The 16,638-nt window shown below is 51.0% G+C and overlaps 1 protein-coding gene across 3 annotated transcripts in view; it reads right to left on the bottom strand.

The window, feature by feature from the left end:
• Ccdc88c (coiled-coil domain containing 88C) overlaps positions 1 to 16,502 on the bottom strand; it is a 115,839-nt gene extending 99,337 nt beyond the window's left edge. For all 3 annotated transcript variants that reach the window (XM_055592929.1, XM_055592930.1, XM_055592931.1), the window contains exons 1-3: positions 16,422 to 16,502; positions 15,860 to 15,960; positions 9,894 to 10,002 (exon numbers count right to left, since the gene is read on the bottom strand). In XM_055592929.1, the coding sequence (XP_055448904.1) occupies positions 9,894 to 10,002; positions 15,860 to 15,960; positions 16,422 to 16,481 (270 nt within the window). In that variant the 5' untranslated portion in view covers positions 16,482 to 16,502. The remainder of the gene's footprint in view (positions 1 to 9,893; positions 10,003 to 15,859; positions 15,961 to 16,421) is intronic.
• Positions 16,503 to 16,638: the final 136 nt, after the last annotated feature.

The raw sequence follows: 16,638 nt of genomic DNA, 5'->3' as shown, positions 1-16,638 counted from the left end.
TTTGGCACCCTGCGTGTACCCAGAAAGCATAAAACAGAAAGATGAGAGAGGAACAGGGCCAGCAGGGCCCGAGACATGCACACACATGCAAGCATAATGCTGAGCCATGTGAGTCAGAGCAGACAAGGAAGGTCCTTTGATCTGTTCTGTAGGAGATGAAGTTTGGCCAGGGTGCTGCCTGCCCATCATACCTCCACCAAACCACTGAGCAGCCCAGTCACCCACTGACCAGATCCTCTCGGTGTAGCACGACCCCGGTGTGAAGCCCTTTTAACCTTCCTGCCACCCTCCTCAGCAGGCACAGCCAACACCCTCTTTTCAGATAGGAGGGAACTCAGGCACAGGAGCCATGCAGCTCAGCCTCGGCTTCTGCAGAGGTCTTCGATTACTTTTCTTACTCCTCCGTACAGACGGATCTGTGCCTCCCGACGCCTACGTTCCCCATCTGCATGGTCCCTGTCCCCTCACCTACAGAACACAGCACCCCCCCAACAAAATTAGCCTGGACAGGGAGCTATAGCTATTGGGGTTCACAGATTCCCACATATTCAGGTCATTTCATTAAGCATCCTGATAGCACATCAGGCAACTGCTCCATTTTACAGATAAAGCTGAAGTTGCTAGGAATGGGGTCACATGAGTTCCTAGTCCCAGATACACAGGTTTGCATTAAAGGTGAACGCTGGCCAGGGACAGTACTAATGCAGATAGGACAGTGAGGCACAGAGGACTGGAGAGAGGGCAAGGCTCATCATGGCTGTCCTGGGTCCTGACTGAAATCTGGAGCAGGGAAAAACTTCCTGTACCCTTGAGGTGCTTCGGAGAAGTAACAGGTGATGCAAATGACAAACACAGCATTTAGCACACAGGATACGAAAGAGCGCACCTCGCCAGGGTGACCAGGGGACTGACTATTCCTCCAGACAATTCCACCTACAGCGTCCTCCATTAAAGGGCGGAGCTGATCCTGTAATGGAACTCTCCCTCATGGCTGCCCTCCCACTTTTCATCTTGTCCTCAGATACTGGTTTCATTTTCACAGGCAAACAGGACCTAGAAACAAGCAGGACCTACCACCTAGTGCTCCCACCCAGTACTCCCATCCAGAGTCCTGAGGGCTCTCTTCCAAGCCAAAACCAGTAGCTAATGAGAGCCACAGGGGATTGCTCTCTGCAGACCTCTGCTTTCAATCTATAATCTACTGAAAACTTGATCTCAAGCCATCAGACCCCTGCAGTGTACACACTACCAGAACATCTAATTACTTCCTCACCCCTCAAACTATCACCAATGAACTCAGAATCTGGGGAGGGGGGTTGCCTGTCCATTCCCTCATGTCCTGGCTCCTCATGTGATTACTGGAAACATCAGATTGAAATTACCTGGCAAAGGCCAGGATCTGAACACTTTGGCAAAGTCAGAGGAAAAAAAAAAAGAAAAAAAAAATCTGTCTTTTGAAAGGGAACAGTTGAACAGCAGCCACAACTGTTATTAGCCTGGCTGTGCCCAGCTCTGGGAGCAACCAAGCTTGCCTGGGCTTGTCAGCCTCTATCTGATAAAGCAGCTACAACATCAGGCCTTAGCACTGACACCCACCTCAAATCGGGAGAATCCCCTTCCTCAATTTAAAAGTTTGAGAACTCCATTTCCTCCATCTAGTCTCAAGAGAAACTGTCCCTCTTCCCACCTCCTACCCATCTCTTGTGTGTGAGACCGCCGTTAAGCTAAACTGTCAGTCATTCCAGCATGGCTTGGTTCTCATAATCCTGAGCACCCAGCACCAACCTCTAAGCACTGAACAATGAGCACTGTGGACCAGAGGCTCAGGGGCTCCTGGCGTTTGAAAGTGTAGCATGTGTGATCTTAGTGGTAATTTTGTGGGTAGCATGAATTCAGGCCTCTCGCCTGGCAATCAAGGATGACCACAGCTTCCATGACAACAATCTTCCCACTCCCATCTGTGCACCCACCAGAAACAAGAAACTCACAAACATAAGTCCTCAAAACACTGAGCCTCGTGGAAAACCACACCTTGATATGGACAGGAAGGCCAGGAGGAGGAAAGAGTCCTAAGCGCCTGAGCACTAGGGTGGACAGAACAGTCCAAGGCAGGATCGGCCACAGCACTGGTGGCATTCTCCACACCTGGGACCACAGGACCAGTGTCACAGGCCAGCACACACGTCCAGGGATATTTGGAAGAAACCCTGGCGATATAAGATCTGAACTCAAGACCAAGAGCCCACAGGAACAACCCAGACTCACAAGTATGCGCGCACACACAGGCAAACACACATATTTGCACCTGCACACAATGTATACTCATTCATATTAACACACACACACACACACACACACACACGCTCATGCTCACGCAATCGAGCTAGCTCTAACTTGATATAAGCCTCCAATGCCCTGGCAGAATCCCAATTCTGCTAATTACATCAGACCCACCTTTCACCCCTCCCACCAGCTGCAATTAGCCCTGCATCTTGACTTCCTGCTGCTCTGGGTGAGGGGAAAAGCCAGCTGCTCCCTCTGCCCAACCCCGGAAATGCTGGTTTCAGAGGTGTCTCAAACAAACCAGTCCCTGCTTCTGGGACTCCAGGCTGACAGGAACACAGGCCCAGCGCTTTCACAGCACCCTAGGAAGCAATGCCCCCAGCTCTGAGAAAGTTGTTCCTCTAGGCAGCTAACAACTAAGGAAAAGCATGCTTCCTGGGGCTGAAGTTTCCTCCTTCACACGTCTCCGTTTCTTAATCTGTAAAATGGGCCTAACAACTTCTTACTCTTGAGGCTGTCGCTGTAATGAAGAACAAGGCAGCGAGGCCCTGGTCCCAGGTGAAGGCTAACTTCTCCTGCTCTGTCTCAGCCTTTTGATTCCACTTCCAGCTTGTTCTTGCATTCCTGCTGCTATTCAATTTGCCTTGACAACATCTGAGCTGACAACAAAAAGGTGAGGAAAAGGGAGGGGGAGGAAGAGAGAGAGTGAATAGAAATCAAATTCCACAGGTAACCTCACATCCTGCAGCCCCAGAGTTGTGTGAATGTGGCAAGCCACCAGGGCCAGGACCCCATAACCCCTACCCCTAGCCAACACAGCTCAAAAGACAAGCGGCAGGGACCAGCAGAGCAGGGAGAAAAAACACCAGAGATGGGAGTCAAATGTAGAAAAGGGATTCCAGGGCCAGAGAGATAGCTCAGCGGTTAAGAGCACTGGCTCCTCTTCCAGAGGTCCCAGATTCAATTCCCAGCAACCACATGGCATGTCTGTAACTACTCTTCCAGGACTTCAACACCCTCACACAAGACATACACACAGGGAAGAACACGAATTCCCATAAAATGGAAATAAATAAATCATAAAAGAAGAAAAGGGACTCCAATGGCGTTGAATGCGTTGAATGTTGCTGCCTCCAGCAGTCAGGCTAGTGCCACCTACCTGATTGGCTACACTACCTACGAAGCTCCAGACACGTGACTGTGGAGTCACCCGGGGCATCCTGTGCCTCCCTGCAGGCCTGCTCCCCGCTCAGGCTCCTCATCACACACAACCTCAGACTCCAGAGGTGACCACCAACCAGAGACCCTTGCTTCTCCTCCAGCTGGTGGGTCTACGACCAAGTCCCCAAATCACCCTGTCTTTTATTCCAGCCTTGGTATAGGTCGCATGTCCAGTCCCCACCTCTGCTCCCTGCCAGGGCCAGGCCACCACGCTCATTCTCCTCACAGGCGTCAAGAGTTTCTTCTCAGTTCTTCTCCTTTCTAAGATAAAGAGGAAAAAGCTCTTTTCCCTTTTAAAGTTCTGCGTGTGTGTGTGTGGGGGGGGTCGAACCCAGTGGTAGAGTGCCTGCCTAGTATGAGGTTCTAAGATACCCAGATCCATCATGATGACATCATGTTCACATCCCCCCCCCCCAAGTGCTTCATCTCCAGGGGCCCCACCCTCACGCCTGCCCCAAGTCCTCAGTGTCCAGCGTGCTTCACATCCACCTTTCAGGTATTTCCCAGGACGCCCCCTCCACTAGTCTGGCTGTCTGAAGACAAGGGCATAGGCTGTCAGTCAGGGTCCTCATCTCTCCTGGGCTTGTATTCTGAGACACTGTACCATGTCCTGTGACAAGCCGCAATGAAGGCTGAACTGATCTCCCTCCCACAGTATCTCAGGTACGGACGACAGCCTGTACCCACAGAAGAAACACACAGCAAAGAAGCCAAGAAACAGCGTCCTCCCACCCCCACCCCCACCCCCACCCCGCCCCACCCACCTCTGGGCCACCAGGGTTTCCTGTCTTGCATTTCATACACCCGTGGGGGAGCAGGGGGGCAGGAAGAGGAAAGGAGGGGCCCTTGCAGACTGCTCTCCTCCACTCATTTCCCCAGATGCTCTTGAGCAGTAAGCTAATGGCCAGCATTCACACCGAGGCCCACCACGGGTAAACAAGGGGCTCCACTGACGGACCACAAGGGACAGAGGCTGGTCCTGCTGCCTGGGACCCTATGATCTCTCCCCTCCTCCACCATCCCAGGCTCAGGGTGTAGCTCAGGGGCAGAGTCTGCCTGGCATTCGAGAGGCACCAGCTTCTGCAAAGTGAGCAAGCGAACAAACATAGATGCAGAGCTTTGGGCTTGGGGTAGGGACACAGACCTCTCCAGTGCTCAACAGCACAGAATGCTTCATCTTTCAAACAGGGCGGCAGCCACAGCGGTGAAAGGCGGGCACAAAGAGGCAATTCACGAGGAAAAAAGGACAGGGCCTATAAATAGGGTACTTGTAGCAATAAGGAGCAAACACCCCCCTAAAGTGTTCATGCCCTTTGACCCAGCAACTCCTTGCCAGGAATTTACCCTGAGGAAATGAAAAACATAGTTGCTGAAAACATCTATGTGTCATGTATGCTCAGTGTGGGACCACTCATGATTAGGAACTGGGATACTAGAGGTGTCAAGGACAGCAAGCAACATAAAACATCACAGAGACGCTGGAATTCATACAAACGAATGTCTAATGGCAAGGGGACACTCACTCCAGCATAAATTAAAACACACACACACACACACACACACACAAAGAAAGAAAGAACAAATAAGTTGCATATAGGCTTTGGGAACCATGAACTACACAGACAAAGAGAGCAAATGCAAATACAGACACTGGAAAGATGGAAAGATGACGGATGAACTAGATTCCTTTCACATCTCCTAACCTGGAGAAAGGGAATATTTTCGGGAGCAAAAACATTATCTTTCATTTCCTCAGCTGTAGATGCAGGCTGGCTAGTCAAGCAGTGAGGAAGGCAATTTTTCTGTAGAGCCAATATAATGTGTTATTCATGACGCAAGTTCCGTGTGTGCCTGAATTTCTCTACCCCCAACCAGCTAAGGAAACACGACTTCACACTTCCCCAAGCCACCAACAATGCTGAATATCTATTGCCTTCTATTCTTTCTCTCTGTGTGTGTTTTAAGACCAAGTCTCAGGTAGCCCAGGCTGCCCCTGAACGGTCCATATATAGCCAAGGCTGGCTTCCCCTGACTCAATCCCCAAGTGCTGAGATTACTACCCTGCCTGACAAAGTGTTTCATTCCAACCAGCAAGATGGCCCAGTAGGTTACTGTACTTGTGGCCAAGTTTCCACATGGTGGGGGGAGAATTGGCTCTCAAAGTTGTCCACTGACTTACCCGCAAGGCACTGTGGTTCACAGGCACACACACCAACTTGAGGGAAAAAAGAGGCTTCATTCTTCAAACCATTCACTTTGTCAAGACACTTCCCATTCGCTGCAGCTACCTCACGCTTACCTAACACTAGTGCCCAAGGGCTAGCTGCTTTGGCACCTACTGCGCACAGAGGTTAAGGGTCACACAAAACAGGACTGAAAATGTAGCTCAGTCGGCACGACTGCCTAGAATGGTCGAGGCCTGCCTGCACTTCAAGAACATGGAGCTTGGGGGTGGGCAGAGATATCACTTGTTGCCCTTGCAGACGACCCTGGTTTGATTCCCAGCACCCAACTGGGTGCAACTCACAACCCTCCGGCCTCCGAGGCACCAGGCATGCATGCAACATATAAGTCTTATACTCAGGCGAAACATCCGTACACATAAATAGTACTGTTAAAAGGTCTTTTCCCAAAAAAACACCTCTTCCTCTCCTGGCCACTCCAGACAGAGGAAGGTGCAAGAGATCTTTTTTTTTTTTTTTAATTTATTTATTGTTTTTTAATTTTGGAGATTATACTGTAATTACATTATTTTCCCCTTTCTTTTCCTCCTTGTAAACTCACCTGTATACCCCTCCATACTCTTTCATGTGTACGGGTTTTTTTGTTTTTTTTTTTTTTTGTTTTTCAAGAGATACTTCTTGACTGCGTTTGTAAGACAGCCTCACTGTGCGTCCTATGCTGTCCTGTACAGCCCAAGCTGGTCCCAAGCTCTCTCCTCCCCCTGCTCCTGCCTCTCTGGCCAGCGCTGAGATCACAGGCGAGCACCACTGTGCCTGGCTGGGAATGTCATGTAAGTCATTTCATCCCACTCTCTGGGCTACTTTCCAACAGGGAAGCTGGGCAGTGGTTCCTTGGGAAAATGCCCATTGAATACCCTCTACACAAAAATAAGCTATAGTGCTGCATTAGAAGGGAAAGGGCCAGGATGTGCAGTTATTCTTATGGTATGCCCACAACAGCACAAAACAAAACCCATTCACTCCACAGCAGGGAGGAAACCATAAATGTGATGGGCGATTGTCTCTGGTGGAGGGCTGACACGCCGCCTGCCTTCATGGTGCCTGTTTTTCAAGCTGTTTATACAGACCAAGTATTCTTCTGACACAAGAACTGAATTTCTGTTCCCCATAAATCAGAAAGAAAGAATGCACAAAGCCCTGGGCACAGGTAACATGCCAGCCATTAATGCACACATCCTACCAGCTCTTCACAGACTAGCAGGGCACGAGGACGCTGACTCTTTGTCGCTCCCAGCAGGCATGGCTTAGCTGGAGCCAGACAGACATCCAGTGCCATCCCCACTCTCAAAGACCTAAGAGGGTGGGAGATGACAAGGACATGGGACCCTCTTCCCCACCTCCAAGTCCTCTAGGTCACCCAGCTCTTCCTGTGTGTGACAGCTTCTCATCCGGAACTCTGTGGCAACCACCTCTCAGCACCCACATCAACATCAAAGTGATGTTGAGGCCTTTCATCCAGCCAGACCTGGTCCCTCACAGTTGCTAATCACTGGCAGCAGGGGGCTTGCTGGGCCGCCCAAACAAAGTGTCTTTAAGGACCTTGAGCCGCAGGGAGGGCTTCAAGGCCCCTAAAGTACCACAGAAACCTCACCACTTCTGAGAACTCTGTCTGCTTGGAGAAGTAACACCGTGCCACACTGGAGATGTCTACACCCAGCTACAGCCCTTTGTCTTTGGAGACCCTGAATCCTGACTTTGTCTCCCTCACACTCATGTCCTGCTCTGTAACTCATCAACCCTGAGATGTAGGCCTCCTTCTCCGTAAAATTTGTTACTCCCGAAACTTTTTTGTTTGTTTGTCTATTTGTTTGTTTTTGAGACAGTATTTCTCTGTGTAGCCCTGCCTTGTAGATCAGGCTGGCCTTGAACTCACAGATTCACCTGCCTCTGCCTTCAGTGTTGGGATGAAAGGTGTGTACCACCACCTTCCTGGAAAAGAACTCCTTTGAGTTTTCAAGCCTGGCTCTACCCTGACTCTGTCCTCTCCTCACCTTCCTGTGACTCTACAAACTTGGAAACTCCATCACTCAAGAGACTTCCACTCTGGTGCCACCTCCAAGTCTTGCCTACCTCACTCCACAGATTGGGTAGGGTCTCTTGAATGCTTAGTACCACCTGTTCCCTCTGGCATGCACAGCACAGCACCTTGTCACATATGGTACCTGCAGGAGCCAGTGCAGAGGTACACACCTGTAATCCTAGGATTTGGGGAGGCAGAGGCAGGTGGATCTCTTTGAGTTTGAGGCCAACCTGGTCTACAAAGCAAGTCCAAGACAGCCCAGGCTACAAAACAAAACATCCAAAGCAAGCAAGCAAGCAAGCAAACAAACAAAAACCAAGACAAATGGCACCTGCAGACAGAAGCCTGTCCTGTCATGCAGTGTAGGCCCCAGGCCTCTCACCACAGATCCCAAGTTCACCGAGAGCACTACTGCCTCTGACCAGATGACCTAAAGAGGGGGGGGATTCCTGAAATCCCCCTTCTCACAGTGCATCCAGCCCCAAGTGTAGCTCCCCTTACCCCAGAGAATGAATCCACCTTGTTGCCAAGAGCCAGCTCTCCTAAGGCTCTCAGGCATCTATCTCCCTGAGCCCCTGTAACTAAAGATCTCACAGAGCCATAACCATGCTCTGAACAGCCTAGCCGTGTATATGTGCACAGAGGGGCCAAAGGTCAACTTCAAGTGCTGTTCCTCAGCAGCCATCCACTTAGTTGAGAAGGGGTCTCACTTTGGGATCCGAGGCTCACCAATTAGGCTAGGCCAGCCGGCCAGTGAGTCCTCAGGATCTTCCGCTGCTGGGATTATAAGCGCTTACCACTGTGTATGGGTTTTCGAAATGTAGAGTGTAGGGATCTAAATCGGGTCTTCATGCTTACACATTAAGTATCGTACCAAATGAGCTAGACACCCCCCCCCCAGCCCCACTCTTTCTGTTCTGTGCGTGATGGGGTGGTTATGCGGTATGCTTGTATGTGTATTCACATGTGTGTGGGTGCTCATGTGCAGGTGTGTGTGTGCACGTACACAGTCTGTGTACCCTGTAATGCTCACCCTCTCCTGAAGGGAGTACAGACACAAACATGACAGAATACCCAAGACGCTACTCACTTTTTCCCTCTCCCAACCCATTTCAAATTCAGATTGCAGAGAAGCCAAGGATCCTGCAACACTCACAGCCCTTAGGAGGACCTGAGCCCAGTGCAGGCCCAAGTCACAGACCTCAGCCAGTAGTTTCTCAGCTGACTCAAGTTAGCATCTGGAGGCAGAGGGGAGCCTCAGCTCGCAGAATCCTCAGGTCAGCAGAGACCTCACCATACCTGCAAGGTCCCCTGATTTCCAGCACCAGGAATCAGTTCAGACCAAGAAGCTGAAAGCCATCTGGCCACCGGTCTGGTAAAACCCTGGCACAAACAACGGCACTCATAGTGACTGTGGTTTCACCTGGAGTGTCAAGAGATAACGTACAGCAGAAGGCAGTTTTACTGCTGAGCAAAGACTCAAGAGCCAGGAGCCTGAGGTCCCCAGCTGCAGCCCATCTCCCACCAATGTTGGCCATGAAGAGTTCACCAACACTCAGAGCGCCAGCCACCCTGACCTACCCACACATCTGATCAAACTCGGTAGACAGCGTAGAGTGGAGCCTTCACTCCTTACAGCCAGGTTCCTGATTGCCTAAAGGCACAGCAGTTCCATTCTGAGCCCCGGAGGCCTTTTTTGGCTCCTTCCATCCCTATGCTCTTGAGTGGCTCCTGAGAGAGCCACTGAGCCAGAGGCAAGGACCATGGGCCCCTTCCAGAAAGTCCCCAAGTGACACACAGAGAACAGGCTGGGAATCAGTCAAGGCCCTCTGGCCCTCATGACATTCAGCATGAACCAACCTACAATGACAGCCCTCTACCCACCCCAACTGACAGCCCGCAGCAGGGCTAATGCAGAAGTGCCAAGGGTCAGCAGACAGCTACTACTTACACTGGCTTCTGGTGGGAACCCATTCCAGGTGTCCCACTGCAAACAAATGGGAACTCACTCAAGGGGCCCCTGTCCACCCATTTGAGGAGGGACGTGTCTGCACACATGTGGAAACCCACTGGAGAGGCCCCACTGCAGACATGCAGGACCCCCTGGGCCGGCAGAGCAGCCTCACCTGGTAGTAGGTCTTGATGTTTCTCACCAGGATACTCAGGTTCTGGATGCGCAAGTTTACATCATTGTTGACATGCTTGTTGATGCGCTGGTTGCTGGGTCTGGGGTCTCTGGAACAAAAAACAGTAAAACTCACACCTCCAGGCATTCACTTCCCCAGCAAGAGACCAGCATTCAGTTTCATGGGCCTAGTTATTCCCTTGGTGACCATGAGGCCGTAGTTCAATGCCTAAGTTTGCCCACAGCTGTGCCAGAACCATAAGGCGCCCACCATCTCTGCTGCCTCACCCTGCCTAACAGAGCCCCTTTCAGTACTGTTCCTGTTTCCACTGCCTGGAGCACCACGAGGGACATCCAGGTGTCAACACTGAGAACTGACAGATATATACACACCAGGAACTTATACAAAACTGTATTTTAGCATTAAAAAGCCGAGCCAAAACAAAACAAAACAAAACAAAACAAACAAACAAACAAAAAACTGTGAAATACCAACAAAATTAGGGCTGAAGAGGTGGCTCAGCAGTTTAGAACACTGGCTGCTCTTCCAGAGGTCCTGGGTTCCATCCCCAGCACCCACCCTGTGGCTAGAAAGTCTATAACTTTAGTCCTGTGGGATATCCTTTTTCTGGTGTGCAAACATACATGTAGACAAAACAGAAATATATAAATATAAAATAAACAGATCTTAGAAAAAGGAGAGAAAAAAACAAAAACCAAGGGCCCTAATATGTCTTGACGTCGAGAATCACGCTCCAGTCAGCACTCGCCTCCCTGTCATCTGGACCTAGGCTGGTCACCAGAGCTGCAGTGGTGGGTGTCTTGATGACCTGACATCCAGGTGTGAGACGTGACCGCTGTACCATCACACCCCCCAAGAAAAGCTGAGTGTGGGAAACCCCCAAGTGTCACTCATTCCAACCTCAGGCGAAACTCGTGTAAAGGAACTAGAGGTCAGCTCAAGTTCCTTTACTCATCTACATGCAGGACAGTCCCCCGAGCCCTCAGTGTGGGAAATGTCTGCCAAGAGCGAGCAAAGAGGGAAGGGAGCTCTGCTTTTCACAGCAAAGGCCTCCCTCCTTTCTCCTGCTGTCCCAAGGCACCAGCAAGGATGAAGGCCAGGAACTCAAAGGCCCATCTTTTTAGTTTCACAAGTCAGAGGAGGCACAGAGCCTCCTTGGGGCTGGTGGGGAGCCACGAACTAACTGTCAACACTCTTTGGTTCATTCAAGGGCCACGTTAACAGAAGTTGGAGAAAGGGAAAGAAAGAATGCACACCTTGAATCACTTCAGATGTCATCGGAAGCACAAGGCTCTACTGGAACTCAAGCTGTTTAACGGTCGACCTCTGAGTAAATATTTGACATATACTCTCAAGTCTCCACAGTGTCCTAAGCATTTGAGCCTTCCCACACACGATCCACAGCCCCTACAGGCCCTCAAACACCCAGGTCAGGTGACAGTGTTCCTCACTGTCCCCACATCAGGGTGGAGTCTGGTGAAACCATATTTACATGTCAGGATTCTTTTAGGGGCCTTCATTAGCAAAGAAATAAAGGCCTAGAGTGCCATTGAAATTAACTTAGGTGAGCTAGGCAAGGTAGTGCATGCCTGTAATCCCAGCACTCTGGGGGGCAGAGCCAGGAGGATCGTTGTGAGTTTGAGGCCACCCTGGGCTACAAAGACAGTCCAGGACAGCCAAGGCTACACAGAGAAACCCTGTCTTGAAAAACAAGAAAGAAAGAAAGAAAGAAAGAAAGAAAGAAAGAAAGAAAGAAAGAAAGAAAGAAAGGAAGGAAGGAAGGAAGGAAGGAAGGAAGGAAGGAAGGAAGGAAGGGAGAGGGAAAGAAAGAAAGAAAGAAAGAAAGAAAGAAAGAAAGAAAGGAAGGAAGGAAGGAAGGAAGGAAAGAAGGAAGGGAGAGGGAAAGAAAGAAAGAAAGAAAGAAAGAAAGAAGAAAGAAAGAAAGGAAGGAAGAAAGAAAGAAAGAAATTAACATAGGAAAGAGACAGCATTCTGTATTTCAACTATAAAGGCATTTTAGCCACCAGAAGCCTTCTGAGCATGACAAAGAGAGGGGCCACCCTAAGGAATGACCAGCAGCGTCACAGGACCCAAGCTTAAAACGTGAATCTGGCTGCACACACACACTGGGCAAGCACTCACTATCAGGCTACATCCCTACCCTTCCCCCCCTTTTGTGTGTGACAAGAGTCTCATTGTGTGGCCCAGGCTAGCCTCCAATTTATAATCCTCCTGCCTCAACCTTTGAGATAACTGGGATTGAAGGTGTTAGGATACCCAACTGTTTCATCGGTATTTCCACCCTGGATTTAATTTCTTTTCTGAGACATGGTTTAATGTAGCCCAGGCTGCCTCAAACTTACTAAGTAGCCGAGGATGACCTTGAAGTGCTGATCCTCTATTTTCTACCAGGATTCCAAGAGTGTACCAAAACACCTACTATGGGCAGTGCTGGGGACGGTACCCCGGGCTTTGAGAATGCTAGGCAACCATTCAAGGGAGCCACACCTGATGCCTCTCTAGAGTTCACCTGCGTCAGACGGGCCACTTCAGGCGTACTGGGCACCCAAAGCGTCAGCGCGCACCACTGGTAGCCCCTAGCTTGCAAAGGCCCTGCACACACCCAGGACCTGGGACGCGCAAGCCACATCTGCTTTTGTTCTCTCCAGGCACGGGGAGAAACAGCTAACTGAAGGAACACTAGAAAAGAACCATGACATTAGTTATATGACTAATTAGACTAATTATCATGCTCATTAGTATCCCTCAGTTAACTAAGTCTCTCAGGGTAAAGAGAGCTTCTATGAGGAAATAAACCAAAAGGTTCAGCATTGCTTAAGGAGGGCAACTCCCCTTTCTACCCACTCAATGTCTACTCTGGCTGCTAGAAATGGGGGTCAGATGCCCAGGGGTCACAAGAGTTTGAATAATCGACAGCTGGGGTTAGTTTGCTACCATCCTAACAAGGGCAGAAGTCAGCAGGCAGAACCCCTAGTCCACTGAGGCTCCTCTCACAAGCACAGATGCACCCAACCCCTCGGAACACACTAAGGACATCTGGACATTAATACCCACCATCTTGCTTAGTCTTCCCCTCATCTACACAACTCTATCCCCTTATCACACATCGGGAAACCGAGGCTTGGGGGAGTAGGGCAATGTACCAGAACTGGTGAGTGATGGAAGCCAGTGCTTCCTGCTAGCAAGGCTTCCAGTTTCCCATCAGTCCTCACAGACAAGAAGAGGAAGATAGCCTGTGATCCAGACCACTCGTGGACTCTCTCACTCGGGAATCCTAGTCCTGGTCCTCTCTTGATAGCTGAGCCCTGGCCAGGGCTTTCCTGCTTCCAGGTGAGCCTGGTGTCAGAGAGGCCAGGGCCAAGAGACTAGTACCCAGCCTTCTCGGGTTGCTGCAGACAATGGCCAGGTGCAGTCACGTGACCAAAGGCAGCCTCCAGAAGGCTCTGAAGTATTAGGTAACAGCCTCTTATCTCAGCCCTCCCCAACCCAATCAGCCACAAGGCTCTGCCATTTCCAAAGACCACATCCTCCCAACCGGGGAGAACTGATCAAAAGTAGCACAGCAGCAGTCAGGCACCCAGCACCAGGAGGAGGAAACACCCACCGATCACTGGCCGAAGGGGAGACTAAGGCCCAGCTGAAGTAAAGTCAGCCTGCACATCACCAGGAAAAGACCAGGGCTGAGAATCATGTGGTCGTTCAGTGCTGAGCACAGAAGAAAGTGGCCCAGCAAGTCAAGGCATGTGACGCCAGGTCTGAGGTCAATCTCCAGGAACCACACCGTGGAAGGAGAAAACCAACTCCTGCAAGCTGTCCTGATTCCGCACGCACACAAAGGCTCTCTCTTACACACACAGTTTTAAGCAGACTGAAGAAACCAGGCACTCTGTGTATGAGACTGACCCCAACGTCTGTTCCCCGCCAGTACTGAATAGGTGCTAACACATCATCTCATTTAGTCCCCAGGACCACCTCCTTAGGGCAGAACTTCCTACTTCTCAGAAGAAACCGAGGCACCTAGCAATAGTCTCACTGTCGCACTGCTTGTAGGAAGAGGACCTTGGGTTCAAGCCTGGTCTGACCACTTCCGATGCTCAACACTCGCTTAGGGTTCTTTTTAGCTTTTTGCTTTCTGTTTGTGTTCCGAGATAAGGTCTCAAATAGCAAAGCCAGGCCTTGAACTTGCTATCTAGCTGAGAATGGCCTTGATCTCCGGACTCTCTAATTTCAAGTGTTGACTATGCACCACCACATATCATCTCAACTTTTTGAGATGGCAGGTCTGGAACCCCCATTTCTATTTTAACCAGGTTACTAATACAACAAGAAAAATGTGTGCATCTTAAGTCACAGCCCTGAGTTTGGGAGAGTACATTCCACAGAGCCATTCCACAGCCCGGTTGGCAGTCAAGCCCCTCCCACTTCCGGAGGCAAACACATTCTGACTCCTGTTACCTGGTGCCAAGTTATGATCCCTGAGAAGCAGAACATTATGACTGGCAGGTCCTGCGCCCACTCCTGCCTCTCTTTCCTGGCACAGGAAAGGCTCTCATTGTCTCTGCGGCTGTCCCAGGATTGCCGCACACCTACCAGATCCTTCTTCCAGAATGATCGCACTTACATATCACTGAACTGCCAGGGAGGAGGGCAGCTGACCCTTCCCCAGAATTCATGCAAACAAATGATGAGTTGGCATTTCTCGGAAAGGTCCAACAGGCTTCCCTGATTTACAAGCAGGCGGTAAAGGCCTCAGGAATTCCAAAGGTCAGGGAAGAAAGAGACTTGGTCCCTGGGCTTTTGTTCTCCCCTGTGCCTGGGTGTAGCTAAGTGAAAGACTGGAGGACACTGCTGTGATTTTTAATTAAACAGCCTCGAGCTTTACAGGGACAGACAGGCTGTATGGTCCTTACACCAATGGAATCCAGCCATTCTTGGGGTCTGACAGAATGGGGGTGGGGGGAGCGTGGCCAGAGCCCAAGCCTGCCTCCAGACCGCCCCAGTAAAACTCAGTAAAACTCATTCTCATAAGGGTCCTTTGGGAAGCACCTCCAAAGCCAACAGCAAATGTATCTCTTTAGTATATCAGACACTGAAGACTGTCCAATTAAAACAACAACAAAAGGAAGACAGGGTCTCCACCACTGTGAATCAAATGCCCTATGAAAAGAAACAGAGCCATCTAATTGGGAAACCACCCCCTCCCCGTGGTCCCCAGCCATAAACGGGAGTGACTGGATTACTGAGTGTGACACCTTCGTCAGTCCTAGGTGAGTAAAGGCATCCACAGCGCACACTGAGGTGTTTTATTCTGTTCCAAGCGCCTGTGACTCATCTTGCCACTCACTTCCAATACGATCCCTGATCCCTGAAGCTTCTGAGTGAGACACAGAATGCAGAGGTAGGAGCCAACCCTTACACGGTGGTGAGATGTCAGACAGACACTGGCTCTGCAGAACTCGGCAACGGATGTGGTCAGAGGTACGGGGCGGCAAGCACTATCTACGAGATTACGCTCTTTAAGGCCAAGCGGTCCAAACACAGCATGGTTGCCTGTGTGCCTCCTGAAGGACACTTCTCAGCCCAATTCACACAAGCAGGCTTAAGGACTGCATCTGCCCCAGCAACTGGGAAGAGAAGGGAAGGAGACTCAGAAGCTCAGCTCCCAAGCCAGAGTGAAGCTTGAGCCAACACCTCGACCCACCGGACATTTCCTGTTGTCAGACCTTCTTTACAGTTCTGTGTCCCTCCGAAAAGAAAAGGGACTTTTCTCAGACCAACCATCAAGTCCCTGAGTTTGCAAATGAGTCAAATTCCAAATTTGCTAGGTCCAGTGGACCACCAGCAGGGAATCCCTCCCCGGCCACCGGGCGTTCGCACTACAGTCTTATGGTTCCTAAAACATCCTCTCTGAGGAGGCAACTTACATTTGCAACATGATTTGGTTCAGAAAGATGCCGTCCACTAAATCCATGTACAGAGTCAAGTTGTCCTGGTGGCCGCTTCCAAATGGGCCAAAAGTTTTCACCTGCGGGGAAGCAAAGGCACGTCCGTTTGACGAAGGGGGACAGATGGGCCGGGGAGGTAACTCACCACCTCCTCACTCTTCCCACCCTTCCCGAGCTGCTGTCCCTTCCCGCGCCAGGCAACAGACGCCGGACAGGAGGAAAACTTCTGGCTACTTTTCTCCAGCGTCCCAGAGCGCCAATAAAAAAAAAAATTAAAAAAATAATAATAAATAAGAAATAAAGGGGACTTTCCAACAAATTTCTCACGTCTCAGATGCACTGGAAAGCAGCGCGGCCAGCACGCCGATCGGCGTTACCACTTGGCGACCCCACGGCGAGTCTCTAGGCTTCAGGATGGTCACCCCCGACCCCCGCCCGCCACGACAGCCGGGAACAGGTGCGCGCTCCCGAGAGGGAAGCCGCGGGACGCCCGCCCGCCGCGGAGCCTCCCGGTCCCCGGCTCCAGAAAGGACGCGCTCACCCAGGTCACCAGCGGGCTCTGCAGGAACAGCTCGACGAGCTGCGACACCGTCACGTCCATGCTGAGCCGCGGCCGCGCCGCACAAAGCGGCTCCGGCAGCCGGCGGCGGGCGCGGGAGACAAAGGCGGGGCGCGAGCCCACGGTGCGCGGCTGCGGCCCCGCCCGCCCGGGGAGAGCGAGGGGGTGGGGGCGAGGGGGGAGGGAGGGCAGACGCGGC

The sequence above is a fragment of the Psammomys obesus genome, unplaced genomic scaffold, assembly GCF_907164565.1.
Source record: "Psammomys obesus unplaced genomic scaffold, mPsaObe1.curated_primary_1811, whole genome shotgun sequence".
Taxonomy (NCBI): domain Eukaryota; kingdom Metazoa; phylum Chordata; class Mammalia; order Rodentia; family Muridae; genus Psammomys; species Psammomys obesus.
Note: the sequence above shows the minus strand (reverse complement) of the source record. Positions and strands in the feature narration are given on the sequence as shown.